This window comes from Temnothorax nylanderi, unplaced genomic scaffold (genome assembly GCF_030848795.1).
Source record: "Temnothorax nylanderi isolate EJ_2023f unplaced genomic scaffold, tnyl_v1.0 TNYL_tig0057_pilon, whole genome shotgun sequence".
NCBI classification, from domain to species: domain Eukaryota; kingdom Metazoa; phylum Arthropoda; class Insecta; order Hymenoptera; family Formicidae; genus Temnothorax; species Temnothorax nylanderi.
In genome coordinates this window covers 1,067,181-1,089,559 of record NW_027249119.1, presented here as the reverse complement: position 1 = coordinate 1,089,559, position 22,379 = coordinate 1,067,181, and the positions used below count along the sequence as shown (strand labels likewise).

The window sequence follows — 22,379 nt, the reverse complement described above, 5'->3', positions numbered from 1 at the left end:
CGATTAAGGTGGTCCTTTCGCCGACACAGCTAGTCAAGTAACAGTCCGTCATGAGGTAATTGAAAACAAACATATTGACAAACATTACACAACATCCCAATAATTATAATAATATAACATGATTTTACACGCACGATTTAATCATATTTAATTATTTACTAATTAAAAAAATATTACAATAGTAGTGCGGTTGGACTCGTTTTAGGTTAGGTCAGGCATGACAGTACGGGCTGCGTCGGAAGCATCTCAAGCATCACTCGGGCACAGTATATACAGTAGCGCAACTCTGTGTCGGCACCTTTGATGTTGGTGAAGCCAAGCTGACCACGGTCATGCGCGACTTAGGGCAAGTGACAGTAGCGCCCTCTGTATCAGGCTGTATCAATAATTTCAGGAACCTAAGGCTAATTTTCTCAGAAAAATTCTTAAAAATAATGTATATTAAAAAATAAACATATATTTATCACGTTAAAAGCTTTTTGGTTTTTGGAATAAAAAAATTTAAGTTTTATTCTTTTCCAATTTTATATTTTGTACTTATTAATATTAGGGCCTGCGCATAATAGGACAAATATTAAATATTAAATATTAAATATTAAATATTAAATTTTACACAGGAGAGAAAAAGAGAAAAGATCTTTTATACAATACAATTAATATATGCAAAATTACAACAATTTTTAATAAACATTTTTTAATATTATAATGAAAAGAATTTCTTAAACATATACATTATATATATAAATAATCGATTTTTAGTTTTGGCAAACAATAAATATATCGTTATTTAAAATCTTTTTTAAAGGAGGGAGGAGAAAATGCATTTAGGCACATCCCGGGACGCCGCGAAAGCCCGGGGTAGTGTAGGACTCCTCCAGCCCGTCGTCACCGAAACTGGCCCTACCCACTAAAACCTCCCATCTTACATAACACACCTTACATATATATATACTTATTTAGTTACATGCTAAAAAAATAACGCCTTAAAATGTACTTAAACACATATGTATATACGCATACAGCACCTTATACATTAAAACGTTTTTTCTCTTTCTTTAACTCTCTTTCCTTTTCGTATCTCAGCTACTTGATCCACCTCAATACAAATTGGAAAGAGAGAAAAAAAGAGAAAAAAATTACAAAAACATTAATATTAAAGAATGTTCAAACTATATGTATATCAATTATACATGCAATTAGAACATAACAAAAACACACTGTGAAAAAACATGCAATTGATTATATAATAATTTAATTACATTATTAATAAAACTGTTGCAATTCAAAGAAAAAATCATATTAATACATTGCACGCATATTATATAAAAACAAGACTGTGATAGATGAAACGAAAAGGACACACTTATATATGTATATAAAAATACAATTAGAAATGTAAAATATTTAAAAGTTTTCTATTTTTTTTCTTTACTTTATTGCTTATACTTTTGCTTGATTTATTATGTTGTGATAATGTAAAATAAATTCGCATGCGCAAAAACAATTTAATGAGAAATAAAATGGGAAAGTCAGAACATGGAGATTTAAAAATTACTTTCTGTGTTAGCTCAAGCAAATAACTGCCAACATTTTTTTGGAAACAATTACTCTCAAAATTTTCTACGAATATTTTTTCTAATTGACGTACATAATCACAAAAACTATTACTTGGTACAGTCAATTTCCCATATTGATTATCTTCTTGACTTTGATATGCTCGAAAAGAACAATATATTGTTGTATCATCTAAAACAGTCTTATTTTCTTTTAAATACATTGCACATGTATCGCAAGGATGTATTTCTAAACATTTTTTGACTAAAAATCCACACACATATTTAAATGCATTTTCTTCTGGCAGATCTAGTGTATAATAATCATGGTTCGGTATATTTAAAATTTTGCATGGCGTAGATGGAGTAAATTCTGATACTATAGATTCTGTAACTGCTCCAATTTCATTTAACATTTCATCATTATCTGGAGCACAATTTGTTGTATCATCAGTATGTTTCATAAATTTTATGCTAAAAAGTTTTTTGAAAGCGCGCACAAATTGTATAGGTGTTGGATTTAAGCAATTACCACCTTGTTGTCTAACTGAACCAAAAAAATTTTCTACGCAATCTTGATTTAATCTGCGGGTAAAAAGTTGCGAAAAGTTGTGACATTTTAATGTATCCCACAATTGCATTATACTATTGATTGTGATCTGCCAGCATTGAAAGCATTTTACTGATTTAACAGGCGAACCATTTTTAACAATTACTACAATTGCTTTTATAAATTCAAGCATATCCTCTAAAAATTGTTTTTGTTTTTCACTTCCAGTGTAAGCGCTTCCGTATTCTTTCGGACTAACAATCGCAGAAGAATTTAAAATATCAAATAACTTATCGAAACGATCTATTAACTCAATAGTTCCAATTGCTTCAGATGGAAGAAAACCAGATGACATTTGGGTACACATGCCCGCAGCTACATGATTGCTAAATACTTGCACAGCAAATTTGACTTTCATTTTTTAAAATCCATTTGGTTCAATATGACATTTCGATAATTTATGAGCAGCTCTTATCCACTGTTTGCTATCTTTTTCATAAAATTGAACGATATGTGCCCACGAAGCAACTTTTGAACAAAACTCGAAAATATATTTCATTAAATTATTGCGCGTTGCTTTAGCTAAATGACAAACATCAAAAATATATAATATTCTTTCTTCGTCAACAACAAAAGTAGAGTTTGTTGTTGAAATTCCTAATTCGCGCGAAAACTGTATGAAATTAGACCCCATATCTGTTACTAAAGCATGTACATTTGCGCCATTACTTTTTAATTTTATTATTATTTCAAAAATAATCTCTTTTAAAATTTTACTTGGGCATGCGGTTTCAATAAAACAATAAAAAACAGGAATTTTCCATTTGCCAGCAATGCTTCGTGCCATAATGACTAAAGCACTTTTTGCAGGTATGGGAGATTTTTCATAACCAGTGTTTTGAAAACCAATAATTTCGTCTTTGGAAACATTATAAAATAAATGACTTTTTAAGCTCATCTCATCTGCAGATAAAATGCAATGTCTCTCTAAAGGTGGTAGTGATTGTAATTTTATGCGTAATAGTTCAAAAATTTTTGAATTTACACCTGGTTCAATCTCCCATGTCTGAGTAAATCGTTGCAGGGAACGCACAGAAGGCAATGCAATTGACGTCTTTAATTCTCTGTAATTTCGCGGACTTAAAAAAAATAAAGATAATGCAAATTTCTTAAATTCCGGATCATATCTCATACCACGCTTGCTCTTAATCTGTGCATCAATCTGCGCGGATAATAATTTCTTAAAATTACCATGCAAATACTTATTTCCTAATTTTCTAAGTTTCTCAAGATCATTACCTTCTTCTTCAGCTAATGCAATTCTTCTCTTATTGTTTTCTTCTCTTTTCTTCAATCTTCTAACTAACTGCTGCAATGTTTTCACCTTTGCTTTTAATATTTTTTTTTCTGCCTGCAGTTTATCCTGAGTTGACATTGCAGTTGAATGCTGGATACCGCTGGATGTACTTCTACAAAATATTCAAATTTATTAGAAAATGAAAAAGCACAAAGAAGAACAGAGAAAGAAAGAGATTAAAAGAGAGAAATATGTATATATGTATATGTATGTACATTTATGTGTATATATATATATATATATATATATATATATATGAATGTATGTATGTATGCATGTATGTATGTATATATGTATGTATTGTATATATATGTATATGTTTGTATATAATTGACTTTAATAATTTATGTATAAAAACTTACGGTTCAATTTGAGGTTCTATGTCAGCATGCAATGGCACAGTTTCATCTCCTTCTATCAGCTCACAATCAGTTTCTGTTTGCATTACTTCAGTTTCTGATTCTCTTGGCTGTAGATCTCTGAAAAATATACAATGATAACAGATAAAATCTTAATTACTATTAATTTTATGTTTAATAAAAGCAAAATTATTTTATCATCTATACACGTAATATGCAAGCAAATTTATATTTGTATATATATTGTTATTGAAAGAAAAATGCGAACAGATTTTATATAATAGAGATATGCTATATTATTATTAAAATAAAATATAGATAAAAAAATTCACATTAAATATACCTATTTATTTCCTCTTGTTGATTTTCTGCATCTTTTTCTTCAGATATTAAATTGGAAACTTCATTACTGTAAAAAGAATTATTATCATCAATTTTTTTTCTTATATTTTATTTATATATTCATATTCAGTATATTAGAAACATTATATTTGTATTATATATAAACATCAAACACACACATTTTATACATATAGTTATTTAAATTATTACAGTAATAATAACAAGATGAAAGCCTACCTATTATTCAAATCTGACATAAAAAATTTCGTTGGAATGGCATTTGGATGAAGTCGTGCTCTTGCTTTAATTGTATACCATTTTTCTTCAAAATGATGGTGACACAGACGACAATTTCGATAGGCATATTCTGGTCCTAAAGGTATAAGATCTTGCCTTCCACATGCTTGTACCCATGCCAACCATCTATATAATATTAAATATATTAATATATTATATAAATAAACAATTAATAAGTAATTAAAAATAATTAATTGTTAATAGTAAATAATTAATTAAATACTAAAAAATTAATAATAAAATAATATAAATAACTATAAAATAATTAATATTTATAATTCAATATTAATAAATGTTGGATTACATATCTACATTCAGACATTTATTAATAGTTTCAACATTTAATTGAAAGCAGTGCATTGCACATAATATATACTACTCTAAAAAAAATAGGAAACGCGTTTTACAAAGAAAGAAATGGGCTATCTTCAAATCGTTGTAACTCCGTGAAAAATCATCATACAGAGGTGCTCAAAAAAGCATTTCAAAACTTGAAGTTTCTACTTAAACGTACTATTGATAGTTTTTAAAAATCTCTTAATCTTCTCAGTGCTGTGTTCTAAAAAAGGGCATATCGTTTTTTCCCTTAAATTTACGTATTTTTAACGTTCTATGCCGTGACAGGATAAATTCTCTCGACAAATACAACTAAATTTCCATAAACTACAATCTTTTACGTACAAATTGCTTTTTTAAAATTTTTCTACAATTTTTTTGCCCGAGTTACATGACTTTGAAGCTAAACTTGTTCTCTTTTTCAATATATAATGCCAGTTATGACAAAAAAAAATATATATATGTAATCAAAAATCTAACATATTATTATTTATACAATTTTAAAATATTTATGTATTATAATATATTAAATATTAAGTAATATATGTATACCTTTGATGCTCTTTTGGAAAACGGAAATAATGTCGCTTCTCTAAATTTACTGCCAACATGCAGTTTGGTGCTGCACACCAATGAGTATTCTTCGAAGTCATAATATATTTTTCTTGAAAAATCTTCACTCTAAATTACAGCAAAATCTGAAACAAAATCAAGACCAAAGCGTAGACCAAAAAAAAAAGCTCACGAGGGATTGAAAACCTGTGTAACCTGTATATACTGTTTATACAGATTACAATCCCTAAAATTGGTTTCTCCTTTCCTTATCACTTCCTTTTCACTTGCACTTAACTAGTAGATCACTCAATGTAACACTACACTTGTCATGAGAGTTGACATTTAATCAGACACCACAATTTAAATGCACCTCTGATTGACACAGCTGACTGACGTACATTTACCGCCAATTTCTCACGCAATAAACAAATGACGGTAGACTCAGTCAACAGCAAGCCAACAACAAAAGAGAATCCAACACACAATATAGAAAAGACATTGAAAAGATAGATTTTTAAATTAAATATATTTATATCACAGAAAAAGAGAGATTTTCTGTTATTTAATATTTATTTCTATTTCTAATTTTTTTTATTGCGCGTTGGGCCTAACACACACATATCATACAATAAAGTATGCTTTATTGCAGTTACATTAATGAGTGAAAAATTGTGATAGTAATACATATATATTTATAAAATTCTTTTTGAATAATTTATTTTTTACAAAGCAAACAAAGGAACAGATCTATATAATTCTTTTATATATATATATATATATATATATATATATATATATGTGTGTGTTAGATAGATGCATAAAAATTTACTTAAAAGAATTATATAAATCTGTTCTTTTTTTGCTTTGTAAAAAATAAATTATTCAAAAATAATTTTATAAATATATATGTATTACTATCACAATTTTTCACTCATTACCCAGTGAGAAATACCTCATCAAAACGATATCAAATTGACGTCAAATAGATGAAAATTTCATCTATTTGACGTCAATTTGATATCGTTTTGATGAGGTATTTCTCACTGGATAATGTAACTGCAATATAGCATACTTTATTGTATGATATATGTGTATACATATATGTATATTTATAATGTATATTTACTATACATTACATTGCATATACATTTTAATTTTAGGAATATTCACATATATGTTACATATAGTGTGATGCGTAAAATTATAAATAAAATTCTTTTAAAATTGATATTAAACATGGTGCAAGTAGAAACTTGCACATTGCTTCCTCATAGTTTTTAAGTGTGAAACTTTCTTACTTTATTTATTTTGGCTTCCTCATAGAGGAAGCTATCCACTTCCCGGAAAATTCTACCCCTGTTTCATATACTTTTGATAAAAATTCGGTCCACTAACAAATGAGTAGTTCGCGGACAAACGGACGGACGGACAGACAAACAGTCGGGTTTTATATAATAGTATGATAGTATGATAGTATTCGTATTATACAAATATCGAGATTAAAATAACACGTTACTTTATTGATTTAAAAATAAATTATTTCTATTTTTAAAACAAACTTTAACAGGGTTCTATTTATGTACAGATTCTCAAAAATTTCAAACGTCTGTAACTCCGGAACTAATTAACCAAATTTTAATTAATTGTATATGAAATAGGGGTAGAAAAAACTGGAAAATACAATAGAATTAGATATAGATCGCTATCTCAAATATTAAAAAAATTACAGCGTAAAACACACTTTTCTAAAAAAAAAATTTTTTTTCAAAGAACCCTTTTACAGATCATCGCCCAATTCAATACCAACCTTCGTTGAATGATTCTCTATCGATTAAAAAAAAAAGAGCCCGATATCTCAATATTTGCGAAAGTTAGAGCACATACAGACAACATATGCACACACATACACACATACATACAGACGGACATGCGATTTTAATGCAATATTTCGACATTTTAGAACACTCTGAACATATTGGCATCAAAAACTCAAAAAACAATCTTTTCTTTGGTTTCTTCTACCCCTATTTCATATATAATTCATTTAAATTTGGTTGACTAGACCCAACTTTATACACGATCAAAGGTTCATATACGAAATTCACGAAAACAAAACTTCCTCTATGAAGAAGCAAAATTATAAATACTCTAAAAGCATTATTAATATTTATTATAATATTTATTATAACATTTATTTATATAAAACATTGTTATATACTCATATTTGTTCTATAAGGATTTTCTATAAGGATTTATTTTATATAAGGGTATTAATTAGTGACATTTAAACATTCTAAGAAATATTTTTATTACAATTATATATTTCCATTACATTTAGAATACATTTATTATAATTTTACTATTGTCATATATAAATATATTACATTTTTATTTATTTAAACATTATATAAATATACATTATACATATCTAACTATAAATGTATATAACGACCTATTTGAAATGGGCGCTCAGAGGGCGCTGCCATCACTTGCCCTAAGTCGCGCATGACCGTGGACAGCTTGGCTTCACAAAATAAGCGGAGTTGCGCTACTGTATATACTGTGACTCGGGTTCGGGTGTGCTCCCTTCTCCTTCTAATTTGCTGAGATAGAAGGAGAGGGGAGTGTGCTCGTGTGCGCACGGGTGACGTTTCCGAACGCAGCCGTCGCAGCCACGAGTAAAGCAATATGCGATTGGATCCACTACTTATTTAACTTCATATATCAGAGCAAAACATTCGGCAAGCCCTTATTTTCAAGGTACGTACGAAATCCGGAAACTTCAGGGAATATTTTAAGACATGAATAATGTATTCATCTGATCGCTAAGTATATGTATTATTCGTTGAAAACCTCGGCCGTGGCGATTTGCATCATTCTATCTTTCTCGTTCATTAGATGTAAACAAGGATAGAATGACAATAGCACGCTCCGCGAACGCACATTTAGATTGACTTATTTCTTGTAAAGTGTCGGTAACCTTAACTGATTTTTCGTACACATGCCCCTTATTACTGTATATATTTAACATATATCAAATTTAGGTACCTATCTAATACTTGTTCTCACGAAAGGACTACCTTAAGAAAATTATATGTAAATATTAACTGGGATCTAAATGTCATATTAATAGAATATTGTTTTCTTATTTTAATAAATGATAGCACAATGTATAGTATAATTATTAATAATAATGTAAACTTTGCGTTTACAAAACTCCTGCCCCGGCGCTTTTTACGTACGATAAATTTAATATTCTATGTAGCTTCTTCGAGCACAGAAAGGACTTTTTTTCGACAGGATTGCGTCGTCGCTATGTTTCTGCGAAAATCCATTTGTGAATTCTTGATTGCCGCTCATGCAGATTAAAATTCCATCCTTCGCTGTTGCCAGCAATTAGTGGAGCTCGGAGAGTGCTGACTACGTATAGATGATTTTCATTTCGGCGGTTGGTCCTTGCAAAATGGAAGCGCTTCTTTTAGCACCGCTAAAGTTTGTTCATCTTGTGACTATTAATTAACCTATATATATTTAATATTAATACATTATAATGTATATATGTATATTATTATATAGGTGTACAAGTTACTGACGCTTTTTATGTTTTCTATAACAGATTCAAATGCCGAATCTTTAAAGATTTCATTGTTTCTCATGTTTCCATAGAAAATTAAAAAAAACCTGAGCAGCCTACTCGTCACAGCTCAAATAATCTCCAAGTAAACGGTATACCGTTATAGTAAGCAAGCGATATACCGGAAAGCGTATATCACGTTCGACATGTTAAAGTGTCATACGCTGCGCTCAAAGAGTTCGGGCTTATCGCTGTAATAAAGCTCTGCTGAACTTTTTCTATTGCTGAACTGGCTGCACGAGTTCAGAGATTTTCTTTTTTACTCCACCTTGGAAGGAAAGAGATAAACGCTGAACTAGTGCAGCCAGTTCAGCAATAAAAAACTGATCCAAAGTCTCATCTTGAATTCTGCGAAAAATCTGACGGCTTTACGCGCGGTCGAATCTGCGCTATCGAAAGTCACGTGACGCACAGCGAAAGGTGTCTCATTAGCTACGCCGGTCACATGGTTAATAAAAACCAATCCGAATGAAATTCTATCCCAGCGAGACAACGCACAGCGCTCTTTTCGGATAATGCTTGCCGGTTTAAATTACTGCTTTAAAAGTGCTAGGATCACAAGACGCGGCACGAGTTGAGGAAGTTCGAGGGCTTGAGCGACACGAGAGAACCAAGAGAAAGCTATGGGACAGGTAAAGAATCTACATTCTGTTCTGTTTTGCCGCGATCATCTGAATAAAAGCTTGCCGCATGCGACGTAATCCAATTCGATGTAATAAAGGTATTCGTATCCAACGTGAGATTACTACATTTCGCCCGAAAATACCTCGACGAATCGTTAAGGCAAGTAGAGCAAAACGTTTCATCCCCGCTCGATCACGCTATTGTATATCTTATTCGAGTAAAACGGTAAAGCCAAACCAGGCAGTAATTCCATTGTAGGGCTATTAAACACAGTACACGAATTCTCCTGAATAAGTTGCAATTAGAGCATTAACATATAAACGCACGTTTAGAAACATATATTATACAAAGAAAGAGCAGGCGACGTATAACAAAACACCCTAATTTTATAATAAATCGTATTAATGTTTCTTTTTTTTCATGTAATTGAAAAATTAACTCTCGTGTACTTCAATATTTATCTCGTCGAAATGTGACCTTTCGCGAATCTAAAATCTTTGTTTCTTAAAGGGGGAGATCCGTTTTAATGGGATTTTTTAAGTTAATTTTCATGAATTTTTCGTGCCAAAACAGTAAAATCGATCGAAAAATCCTTTTGCGTACATATTTATTGGTATTTTTTATGCTTATACAAATTTTTATAAGACATTTTGTTGAGTCGTACTCGCTTGGCGCGCTGGACCGCAAGAGGCAGCAATTTCATCGGTGACCACGATTGCGCCCGTTTGACTAATCTGAAACAAAAAAACGAGGTATATTTTGGTTTGGCAGATAACCCTTTATAGCCCGTACCTCGATCGCATTGAAAAAAAAATCACAAAATAGCGCCACAATAACGATTTAAAGAAAAAAATCTCTTTAAAAAATTTTTTTTTAATCGTTATTGTGGCGCCATTTTGTGATTTTTTTTTAATGCGATCGAGGTACGGGCTATAAAGGGTCATCTGCCAAACCAAAATATACCTCGATTTTTTGTTTCAGATCAGTCAAACGGACGCAATCGTGGTCCCCGATGAAATTGCTGTCTCTTGCGGTCCAGCGCGCCAAGCGAGTACGACTATTACATCGCAGGATTTTAATGCCCTCGCTGACTGTAAGAATTTACGAAAAGTGTACCTTCCCCAGTAAGTGTGTGCTTCTTCTAATTTTCTTTTAAATTACAAGTTACACCGATATAATCCTTTATCGAAATTTATGCGTTTGCTTCTCTTGCATCTCAAGCATCTTGAAAAAGTTGCATTAATTTTCTCTTTGCGATTGAAGTACGAAGTACTGTAATAATTATATGATTTTTGTTACAGAAGCGGATGTCGAATCGCTAATGAGAGCTTGAGCAGACTACTTTCTTCCAGTCAACTCTTGGAAGAACTTTTTTTCGCTGTGATGTCCTAACTGATCGTAATTTAAAATTACTAGCGCAGTGCAAAAACTTGAAATGGTTACGTCTTTTTTATGTGAAACTTAATACACCTGATAAATATTCCACTATTTTCGAACAATGCTCTAAACTGAAGAGTTTCATTTTATATCCTGTAATATTAACAATTACTTGCTTAACTAACGGAGAGAAAGATATCCGCATGTGTCCGTCTACATACTCAACAGTCGCATAGACTGATAAAATGAATAGTTTGTTTACCATTTTGAAATATATAAATAAATAATTTTTTTTAAGTTATCTGGTGCAGATTATAAAAGGAGTTAATGCCTAATAAAAACGAAATATTTGTATTTATTTATAATTTTGTTATTTTCGAACACTTCTTCTTCTTTCTTTTTTTCATGATTTATTTTTGGGCAATAATGTTGCATTTTTTTGCTTAGAATAGTTGTTCAGCGAAATATTACAAAAGCTACATTAATAATATCAGTAAATTCTTGGTATTCTTTTCAGCAACCGCATGTCTCTTTCAAGAATTTATTTATATAGAAATAGATCTCCTGTGATACTTTTTCTAGCCACAGTTTTTTAAACAATCTTCCGCAAAGTTTGTGTTGCAAATTTTCATATTTTCTGAAACTGAACAACTCATCAAAGCTATTACATGGTTATAAATATTCAATATTGTCTATAGAAACTGAAAAATCTCTTCGTTGCAAGTAATCAAAGTATTTATCATCAATAGCACCATCGATCCTTATTTTCATGAAGAATAATTTTGCATTGCTGACATTATTATTTTAAGCAACTTTTATGTGCAGCAAAATCTGTGAATAAAGTATTAAATTAAAATGTGTGGTAATGGATACAGTGCAAAATTACTTATTTTTAAAAAAGATAAAAAAGGTGGCAAATACACGCGCGATGTAAATTCCAGTGATAGTAGTTTTAATTCTCCTTAATAAAATTATTATAAATTTGTTTTATATGTGTTAAATTAAAATAAATAAAATAATTCTAAATTCGTAAAACTGATTCTAGATCTTTTCGGCTCAATTAAGCAATCGCTCTTAGATCGCTATCTATAAATCTGTCGTTGGCCATGACCGGCATAGAAAACGGCTTTACGATGATAGAATGAAACAACAAAAAGTCTCGTTGGAAAACCTACGCGGCTAGATTTCGCAATAAATAGGGGGGAAGCAGGAAGTATTTGAGCGGAGACATGTTATTACGAGCTCGGTGAGAGTAGCAGAAGGATGTAAAGAGGTAAAAGAAGAGGAAAAGAGCCGTGGAAAGTTTTGCTCGTTTTTGCACGGCGAGATTCTCGCTGCCGATTGGTCTTCTCATTATGCGGCAATTAAACAACATGGCGTCTGCAGAGGCTCGTTCAATTCATTCGCTTTAACGCGGCGCTAGTCATCGAATCTGGTATATTGGAGAGAAGGCCGGCGTTGAAATCTCCTATTACTCCCATAAATAATATTTCTAGCCGGGCGCAATAATAAGATCTAAGAATATCTCACTTATATATTAAAAGATAATGATTTATATTAATTTACGTCTGTTCATTAGACACAAACAATTTGCGTTACTTTATTTTTTAATTTAAATCATATGTTGATATATTAATATAATTAATAATACATTAATTGCTATTTAACACTTTTTTAAATGTTAAAATATAGATCAATGAATTAAATCAATGTTTAGTATTAAAAATAAAATAATAAGTTTAATTATTTTTATAGTACACGGAGAGAATTTTTTGTTATATTTTACCCTTAAATTCACTACAAACTTGGGACAACTTGGTAACCAAGGAATTTTTAAAATATACAAAAGACATTTTACAAACAACGTGATAAAAGTTACCATGCAGATTGGTAAATTTTGAAAAATTATTGAAATTTCCTAGATATATTTTAGTAAAATTAATCAAATATATTTTATATTTTAATGAAATAGATATTAATATTTCTTATTATGGTGGATATTAATCAGAATAGCTCACATAAAATTCTTGGTGGTACATGTCCCACAACTACCATGATTTCAGGGTAAATTTTAAGAGAAAATTCTCTCCATGTAGATAATCAATTTTTTATATAAGAACTTATCTTTAAGAACTAATGATTAATAAAGAATAACACACATGTCATCTTTCAATTTATTATTATATGAAATTTCAACACATAAAAAATAAAATTAGAAGCTTTTATACGAAATTCGTAATATATCACAATGAGAGTCTAAAGCTAAAAATGACTAATTTCTGGCGTTTTCCTTGAATGTCGGATTGCAGAAAGTCGACGTCGCTTGTTTGTACAGAGGATTCTCGCCCTGAAACATTTCGACATGTATTGACGTCCCGGCGATCTCGTAGTCACGCGATTGAGAACAATGAGGAATAGCGACTCACTCTATCCCATTTGGCGAGGGCGCGCTCCTTCTCGAACTTGGCGTATTCTCTCTTGTCGTGGATGATCGTGAGGATCTTCCAAATGAGGAGAATCAGGAAACCGATGACGACGGTGCTTATGACGACGCCCAGCGCAACACCTACGGGAGAAAGTAAATTCTAGTTCATTTTGTACATCTCCTCGCATGTTCAATCGTATACGTAAACGCAACCAACGCGCGAAGATACTATATTAGTTTTCAAACATCATCGTATATACGTTTGTTACTTATTAATCTTGTTTAATTTATCAAAAAGCATAGAATGGAACTGTAAATTGTATATTTCATGGCAGCGAACATAACGAAATAAAGTATAATTTATATAAAAGTACAACAAGAATGATTACCGAAAACGTCAATAAGTGTTGGGCAAGCTCTTTCTTTCTCGGCTTGAATCTGAAGGATCTTGATGTCTCCTCCGGTACCAGCTCTGTGATATTGATACTTAAAGACAAACGTACAGCCTGCATCACCGGGTGTTCGACATATGCGGGCGCCGGTTTCCTTATCTTTCGCAGGATCTTCCTCGACAGTGTCGACCTGTGAAGAAAGAATTAGCGTCCATTTGTATCGCATCGCAAATTATTAAGGTGGTTCATGCAGTACTTGCAAGTCAAATAGGCAACTATTCTTATTAGTGATAAATAAGTGTGATTTTTGTCCGTAAAAATTAGCATATAATTAGATTTATTATTTATGACATCTTTAATGCTATACGACCTCTACGTAATAAAATATTGAGACAAAAGTCACATCTTTTACTAGAGTTGTGAGCCCTGTGAATATATGTACAACAGCAGCGCGGCAACGTTGCGGTCAGCTGAGTCAGCAGTCTTCGTCGTCGCGATCTACATAACCTGTACGTACAAGCAATACAAGTGTGAAATATGAGCTGGAGCGAGCAGCCTCGACGTAAGGGACGTTTCGAGACGAAACGAAAAATTGATAGAATCTATTTCTCCGTGCGCTATACTCATCAGCTGACACGTGCGACGTTGCCAAGCTGCCGCTAGTGCCGCTCGAGCCCAGCCATCAGTTCCGTGTTGTCGATTTAGTCAATCGAAAATTACGTTTTATTATTATATGGTTCGGTCAATGAACTCGGGCTTTCGTCAGTATCTTGCAAAATGTTTATTGCATCGTTTCGTCAGTTTTTGGTTCGTTCATCTATTTTTGAAGTATTGCAATTTTTGCAGCATAAGCGCTTTAGCCTCGTTTTTCGGATAAGGGGTCCCCCCACCGCGTTAAATTGGCAAAGTTTACGGACATATATCTCCGGAACCAATCGGTTAAAAAATTTGAAATTTTACAGACACACTCGAGGAACGTTAACCTTTCATTTCATATCACATTTTCCGGGCTAAGTACATATGACTTAAATGCATGAACCACCTTAACCGCCCTCGCACAGCTCGCGAAGTAGAAGTGTTATCTCAAGGAAAGAACTACTAACAATGTCTATTTCGTGCACGCACAAGTCACACTTCCCGTTTGTCGCGAGTGGTCCTGTGTTGTACGCCATGCACTCCACGCAATCCTTCAGTTCATCACATCGTTGTTCTGGGCACGTCTAAATAAGTGGGTTATAAATAAATAACTGTTTCGTAAAATTAAGATATTTTTTTACTACTAAAAACTCTAGAACACTATATATACATAAGTGCAGATCGAAATATGCATTTTCTAAATACATTATTCGTAAAAATCAAATTTAATAAGATTTAAAATTATATAAGAAATAAAATAAAATTAATGAATAGATGCGTAATAATCAACAATTTAATAAATTGTTTCAGTATCCAAACATTTAACAATAAATTTAATTTTATTCTCGGTCAGGAAAGTCTTCTCCCCCCCCCCTCTTTCTCGCAGGTACGTAACTTTCTAAGTTTTCAACCATGTGCGTGTTATGTACATACAATAATAATATTAATTGTACATAAATCGTCTTCTGAATGCGAATAATCGATTACTATAGAAATTTTTATGCAAAAATATCCACGCATTTCGAGCCTTTTTTATGTTCTTTCTTATTTTGTTTGTTAGAAGAAATTAAAGAACAATTTCTTCCAACAAACTTGCCAGATCAAATCCTTACGCGCGAACACTCACTGGGCACGCCTCGCAATATTGTCCGGAATATCGGATATTGTCCCGCTCGTGGCAGTGACAGCTACCGCAGATGCACTTGCCACGTCCGCTGCAAATCTCGACGTTTTTGCCCGTCGTCGGGATGCACGTACTGTTGGTCTCCTTGCAGTCGCACGTCTCGCCACCCCATCCCGGCAAGCAATTGCAGGTACCGCATTCGCACTTGCCCCGTCCGCCGCAGACCTTAAACGGACAAAGAAGAGACGAACGGCGAACGTAATGGGATACGTACAAAGGCGTGTAATTTGTCCAACCGTCCTTATAAACGCCGCGCTACCGCGCTCGCTCGAAGGCAAGATTGCCGTGTAACTTCCGCGCGAATTTGTTAAAAGCAACTATCAAGCGAGAAAACACGGTAGTTACGCGCGATAATAAAGATCTCCTGTTCCTAGCTATCCTCTTTTGAGCGTGTAATTTTGTTGTTTATATACATAAATACATATATATGCTTAAAAAATATTAAATTATATTTTAGTATAATTAACGAGTATATAATTTTTAACTAATAATTTTTAATCCATAATAAAATCATGTTTATTTGACTACATAAGAGAATCACGTATAATTCTGTTGAGTATTTTTATTAGAAAACTATTAAGTACTTTTTATATCTTACAAAGCATTAGGATTTCATTCTCGACAGCATTGCTTAGAATTCTATTTTGCGATCGTATCGTTACATCTTTAATTTTTGGACATACCTGGCCACCACTGCGTTTGCAGGAGAAATTGTCGCATTCGCAGTATTTTCCGTAGAACAGTTCTTGCGGATTGTTCGGTCGTTTGTCGCAATCGCAGACGCCACACTTGCATGTGCCATGACCGCTGCAAATCTCGGTGGTTTGATTGTCGGGTTTGCAGTCGATCATCGAGATCGATTTGTCAGCACCATTGTCGTTTCCCTCGCACTCGCATTGTTTTCCATAAAAACCAGGATTGCAGGAACACACGCCGCACACGGATGTACCTTTACCCTTGCATTCTGCTGCGTTCAGCTGATATCCCTATGTCGCGAAAATGGTAATTTAAAATTCGATAGTAAAAGTGTTATAAGACAATCAGTATTATATCAATTTGATTACTTATATGAAAGTACAAATAATGTTTTTAGTTATATTTTTTAACATTAGACGTAAGTTAAATTTGTATTAATTAAAAAATAAATTCCTCAACATTATTATTCGAGTTAGCTCTTTTGCTTTAGTATATCTACCCGGTATCCAGGTTTCTCACAAGGACAGTCGCATATAATTTCCAGATCGATAGTTAAACTCTCATTTAGGCCTCTAGGTTTGATTTCCATAGTTTGATACCAATCCTTTGGATTCTTGGGACATTCAACAACCTGGTGTTTAATCAAATCATAATGAATCATATTGTTAATTAATAATAATAATTGTAACTTATTAACGCACCTTAAGTACAACTTCAAATTCGATAATGTTGCCTACGCGAAGTCCTCCGCATTCTTGACGTTCCAGCAACTTCCCTGTTTTGTTTAAACATCGGGAGAAATATTTAACGTCGATCATCTCTGGCGCTGTGTCGATTATTGTCACCGAGTCCACTAATTTCTGAAAATTGTCAACGTATTAAATTATTATCAATCTTTTAGTTAGGTACCACATATTAGGTAAAATATGTTAATGTTCTGAGGTAAACTAAAATTATTAATTAATTTTCTATTAACTAATCTTATTATAACGCAAAATGAAATTTAAGATGTGAAAAGATAATTCATATAAATTAATAATATATATATATATATATATATATATATATATATATATAATTGTTTATAACAAATGTAATCACTTCGTATTCGCTGCTCACTAAGGCGACGACATTCTGCGAGTCATTTTCCAGAGTTCCAGTTGAGGATCCGCTGATGCTACTACTTAATCGTTGATAAGTCGCATTTTTGTGATCAGGGACGGCGAAGATAATATTCATATTGTGCTCGCGCGCTTTTCTATTGACCTATAAACGAAGAAAATATTTTTCTTAATTTAATAAAAAATTTCTTAAGCGATTAAATTCATAATACACGTACGGTGTAAGTGAATAATCCTCGAAGAAAGAGAGTAAATAAATATACTCCTCTTATCCTCACCTGAGAAATCGACGGATAATCCTGTAGAAGGGAGTAAGTGTAGAATCCTTTCTCGTCCAAGTGACACTTGCAATCGTTTGGCTCTACTATCCCTGCAAGCTGAGAAACCATTAAGCTTTTTCATCTCGAAGTCGATCACCACTCTTACCCGGCTATGATCGATTTATTTCAGAGTGCGCGATTTTATTATACCTCCTATTTTATTTTAATTCACGTACCTTACCGTCCCCGGCGATGTGGAAGATCGCATCGGTCGAGAACACAATAAGATGACGTGCTTTTTGGCGCCAGCCAATTTCCTTGGTACATACTATGACCTGCATCATCGCGTCGAGCCCGCCTTCGGGACCGTCCAGATTACCCGACACCGGCGCCGCTTGTACCTGATCCTATTTGTTAAGACTACTTGTATTCAACAAATCATTTAAAATTAACTGCACGAAATTGTCAAAAAATAATGCGTCAAAATCTAATTTCATGTGAGATATAAAACATATATCCAATATTTATCGAATAATTATTTCGGAAGTAATAATCAGAACTTTTGTTTTTATCTTTATTGTCCTAAACTGTTTAATAGAATTTTCTTTTATTTGCTTTAATACACGTCGAATACATAATTGCATAATGATAATTACCTCAAATAGAGCCACGTTCTCCGTAAGAGGCATTTGATTTTTATAATCGTAAGGCGGTGCACAAGGTTCACCAGTTTTCAAATTGCAGGGAGATTTTAATCTAATGTAAAAATTCAGTCGGATTAAAAATCTCTTACCAACACGATTCCATTCAATTATAACAATTTCAATGATTATAATTCATTTGTTTATTTAATTAAGCGAAATATCCGTTGCAATGATTCACATGTTGCAATGAATATAATTACTTATCGGGCTGCGTGCTAGTCATCGGTAAAACGACCTTGTCTACAAAGCTGCCAAAGCCAATGCGGAAATTCGACGTGAGCTTTTGCATGGCTTTAGCCAATTGTAGACCGAGTTTCGATAATTTGTCTCTGTACGGCTCCATAGACGCCGATAAGTCCATAAGATAATATAGATCCACAGGATAATCCTCCGCCTGACTGTATTTCATAGTTATGCGATAGTCCTCTCCTATAAATAATTTGCTCAAATTTTTAATTCAGAAAATTTGTAACTTACTTGAATTATGTATAGCATTAGATATATAAGTATATCAAAAATATCAAAAATATAGCATTTGTAACGTATAATTATTGTATACTTTAAAATAATTATTTTATTGTAATTTCTAAAAGAACTTTGTGTCTCAATGATGCAGATTAAAAGTCGATGTACATTTTTTCGTGAAAGAAAGTGCGTTTATACATATATATTGTTTTGATACACATATATTGTTAGAAATATGTATTAATGTTTCATAATTTTTTGCAAAGAAACGTGAGATCTAACGTATGAAAGAGTAGATCTTGGTGAAATCTTTTTCTCACCTGGCCTGAGACGTAATCTTATCTTCTGGGGTTGAACTTGGACGGGATCTTTACCCTTGATCGAGGATAACTGTCGATTTTCCAAGATATCCATCGTATTCTCATGATATATCACAGCCGATGGTTGACACCAAAGGTCGCCTTCTTTCAAATACGTTTGTTTGGACACGCAACGCAGCAAAGGAGCACTTACACTCTGTTTAGATACCTTACAAAGCCGCAAACAAAAACTCAATTATCATCTATTACAATTTGAAAAGTTATTTGAATTAAAAACGTTATTTGAATTAAAATTTTTAAATTAAAAAAAATTTACAACGTGCAACGATACAAACAACGTGTGGTAAAAAAATGTTCACGCTTTGTTAAATTAAAAAACATTTTAATGCACGCAACGTGTAACGAAAGACGTGCGATAAAAAAGGTCAAATTTTATCACTGATAACTCTCAACGTTTATCGTTGATTTTTGTTCAAGTATCTTGAAGTTGGTAATAATTATTGTATTTATTCACATGATATATGAAAATGCTTTATTTAATTTAAACAGTTATTAATAAGCAATTGTTTAATCTGAACTGACAGTCATCGAGTGAATTATATTACGGTTAATAAATTTCTGATGCGTGTAACTATTCCATCTATATAATTTAAACTAATAAAAGATCAGATTCTTCTTCTTCTAGCTTAATAAATTACAACAGATAATAATATTTATTATACAGTGAGAAAATTTTCTTCGCCAGTCGATAAATAACAATAATGAGGCTTAATTGACTATAACTGGCAATCTTTATTAATAATATTCACAAATTTCCTACTGAGAGCATAAAACCTCGCGTCTTGAGACGTCTGGATACCTTTATCATTTTCTTGATTGTTCCAGAACTTTCCGTAGCTTAAAACGAACTTTCCGAACTCCTTGCCGGGATGCTCGGAATAGATCCAATTCTTTTCCCATGAATCATCGCTGAACTTCTCGTCCAGATACACCTCCGCCGTAGCCGCGGAGAGGGCTAGGAAAACGACGAACGCGCAGGGGGACCGCATTATTCGGACGCCGATGAGGACGACGTGAGTCCGAGGAGACCGACGACGACGTAAATGTACCTGCCGCCACGACGAACTGGCCGATTCTCCTAGCCCTCTCCGCGGCTACGGCGGAGGTGTATCTGGACGAGAAGTTCAGCAATGATTCATGGGAAAAGAATTGGATCTATTCCGAGCATCCCGGCAAGGAGTTCGGAAAGTTCGTTTTAAGCTACGGAAAGTTCTGGAACGATCAAGGAAATAATAAAGGTATCCAGATGTCTTAAGACGCAAGGTTTTATGCTCTCAGTAGGAAATTTGTGAATATTATTAATAAAGATTGCCAGTTATAGTCAATTAAGCCTCAATATTTATTATAACGTAAGCTTCTCAAAAACAGATCCTCCAGTATTTCTCACAAAACACATCGAATATACACATATGTGTATATTCCATTCAGTTGGGCGCGAATGATATTTTTCTCTTCCGGATCATATTTAGATATCAGAGAACTGATAGAAAAGACGAAAGAAACGTTTTTGTACTATAAGCGCGCGCGAAACAGTCATGCAGTGATCAATCGCGTGAGTTGACTCGGCGTATGAATCACCGACGCGGCGAGGAACGCGGACAACGTCTTTGGCGAACGGGCCCGTCGCCGTCGTAAAGGGTGTAGTCGCAGGTGGGCGCATCTTTTCCGACGTCTCCTTCCGCGGGGAAGGGGACTCTCTCTCTCCTTTATTCTCACCGCGTGTCACCTCTAGCGGGAGTAAACCGCTCGTTAACGGCGCTTATAAATATTCATTACCGTCATGGAGCACCAGACGCATCGCGGCGTTTGCAGGCAGCTCGCGCAGGTCTGCCGCGACTCGCAGAGGCTCTCCCGGTCGCGATGCTGCGAGGTCGCGGCCACGAAGAGACGCGCCGTCACGAGGAGGAGGAGGTGGTGGATGATGATAGTCGTCCGCCGTGCCATCGTTTCCCCTAACGTAACGTCGAACGTTTACTTTTCACGAGCGAGGCGAGCGAGGCGAGCGAGGCGAGTCGCGGCACGAACGCTCGCCGATCCGAAAGGATACTGCGGCATCCCGCGGAAATGACTCCGAGATAAAACGCGTCATGATAATGCGCGTGATTAGGTAATCGGTTAGTTTGCTCCACCTTCGCCGGCGGTTTTTCCTGGGAACGGTGATCGAGTTCCCCGCGGCACCAGAACGATGACAAATTTAATTTTGCTGAAATTTAATTGAGAACTCTTTACGCTCTCTTGACGCGGGCATCTCGCAAGTATCGCAACCGAAATAAATGAATGACGTATAATTAATGATGTTTAATAAGCATGATCGTAGATCGGTTGGAGTCAATAAGGATGGAAAAAGAGGGAGGGGTGAAAGAAAATTTGCATATACGCGGGAAAAAGATGATCTGTTGTAACAGCATTAGCTAATCTAATTGAAAATAATCTTGTTAATTCAACGACAATATTAATGGGACAAGTAACATTTTATTAAGAGCATGCAGATGTATATTCGTTTCATTAATACTGTTATTAAATTATTAAGATTATCAATTATTTTTAATTAGACTATTGTTAACTAATGCTGTCAATATAACATTACTGTTTCTTGTATTATCGCTGAACTAGCGTTTACAATTAGTATTTACAAACAGTCAGTGAAATCACACATGAAATACAAAGGAAAAGAACAGCTGAGTAAAATCGGTTATACTATTTTAATTTATAACGAGAATTATTGAAATATAAAACAACTATACCTGTAATTCGGAAACAAGTATGACAAATACGAATCTTCTACATTATTCTTGCTCCTCGAACTCGAAAAAATTCATCCCAGAAATTACTCTCACATATTTTAAAATATCCTACATATAAAATTAAATATATACATTTCTCTTACTCATATAAAGTACATAAAATACTTTTATATACTTGAAAAGAATCAGCATAAGATTATTACATTACATTATATATTGCATTATGTATTGCGTCATGTATTGCGTCAAGAATTTATAACTTGAGAATTTATTTAATATTTTAAAAAGATCAGTCTGATGCCATCTAGCGTTTTAATAATGAACTTCTTGAGTTTTCCGACAGATAACACGCAAAGAGAGAAACTGCAATAATCTCCCAGCACTAATTT

The 22,379-nt window shown here is 33.3% G+C and overlaps 1 protein-coding gene and 1 pseudogene across 4 annotated transcripts; both read right to left on the bottom strand.

The window, feature by feature from the left end:
- Positions 1-2,073: 2,073 nt before the first annotated feature.
- On the bottom strand, positions 2,074-6,095 carry LOC139773133 (uncharacterized; annotated as a pseudogene).
- A 7,051-nt stretch (positions 6,096-13,146) lies between these two features.
- LOC139773118 (integrin beta-PS) lies at positions 13,147-21,305 on the bottom strand. Of its 4 annotated transcripts, none has more exons than XM_071707374.1 (15): positions 21,023-21,305; positions 19,187-19,394; positions 18,602-18,830; positions 18,354-18,453; positions 17,934-18,104; positions 17,716-17,814; positions 17,418-17,582; positions 17,018-17,176; positions 16,816-16,947; positions 16,304-16,606; positions 15,564-15,785; positions 14,905-15,021; positions 13,799-13,991; positions 13,411-13,550; positions 13,147-13,331 (listed from the first exon to the last, which is right to left on the bottom strand). In XM_071707374.1, exons 1-15 carry the CDS (start codon positions 21,188-21,190, stop codon positions 13,257-13,259), a joined length of 2,481 nt encoding a protein of 826 aa, XP_071563475.1. In that variant the 5' UTR covers positions 21,191-21,305; the 3' UTR covers positions 13,147-13,256. The 4 variants fall into 4 exon arrangements, 3 of the variants coding, with proteins under 3 accessions (XP_071563475.1, XP_071563478.1, XP_071563476.1); XM_071707377.1 differs by lacking the exon at positions 21,023-21,305 and adding an exon at positions 20,634-21,011; XM_071707375.1 differs by lacking the exon at positions 21,023-21,305 and adding an exon at positions 20,046-20,435.
- Positions 21,306-22,379: the final 1,074 nt, after the last annotated feature.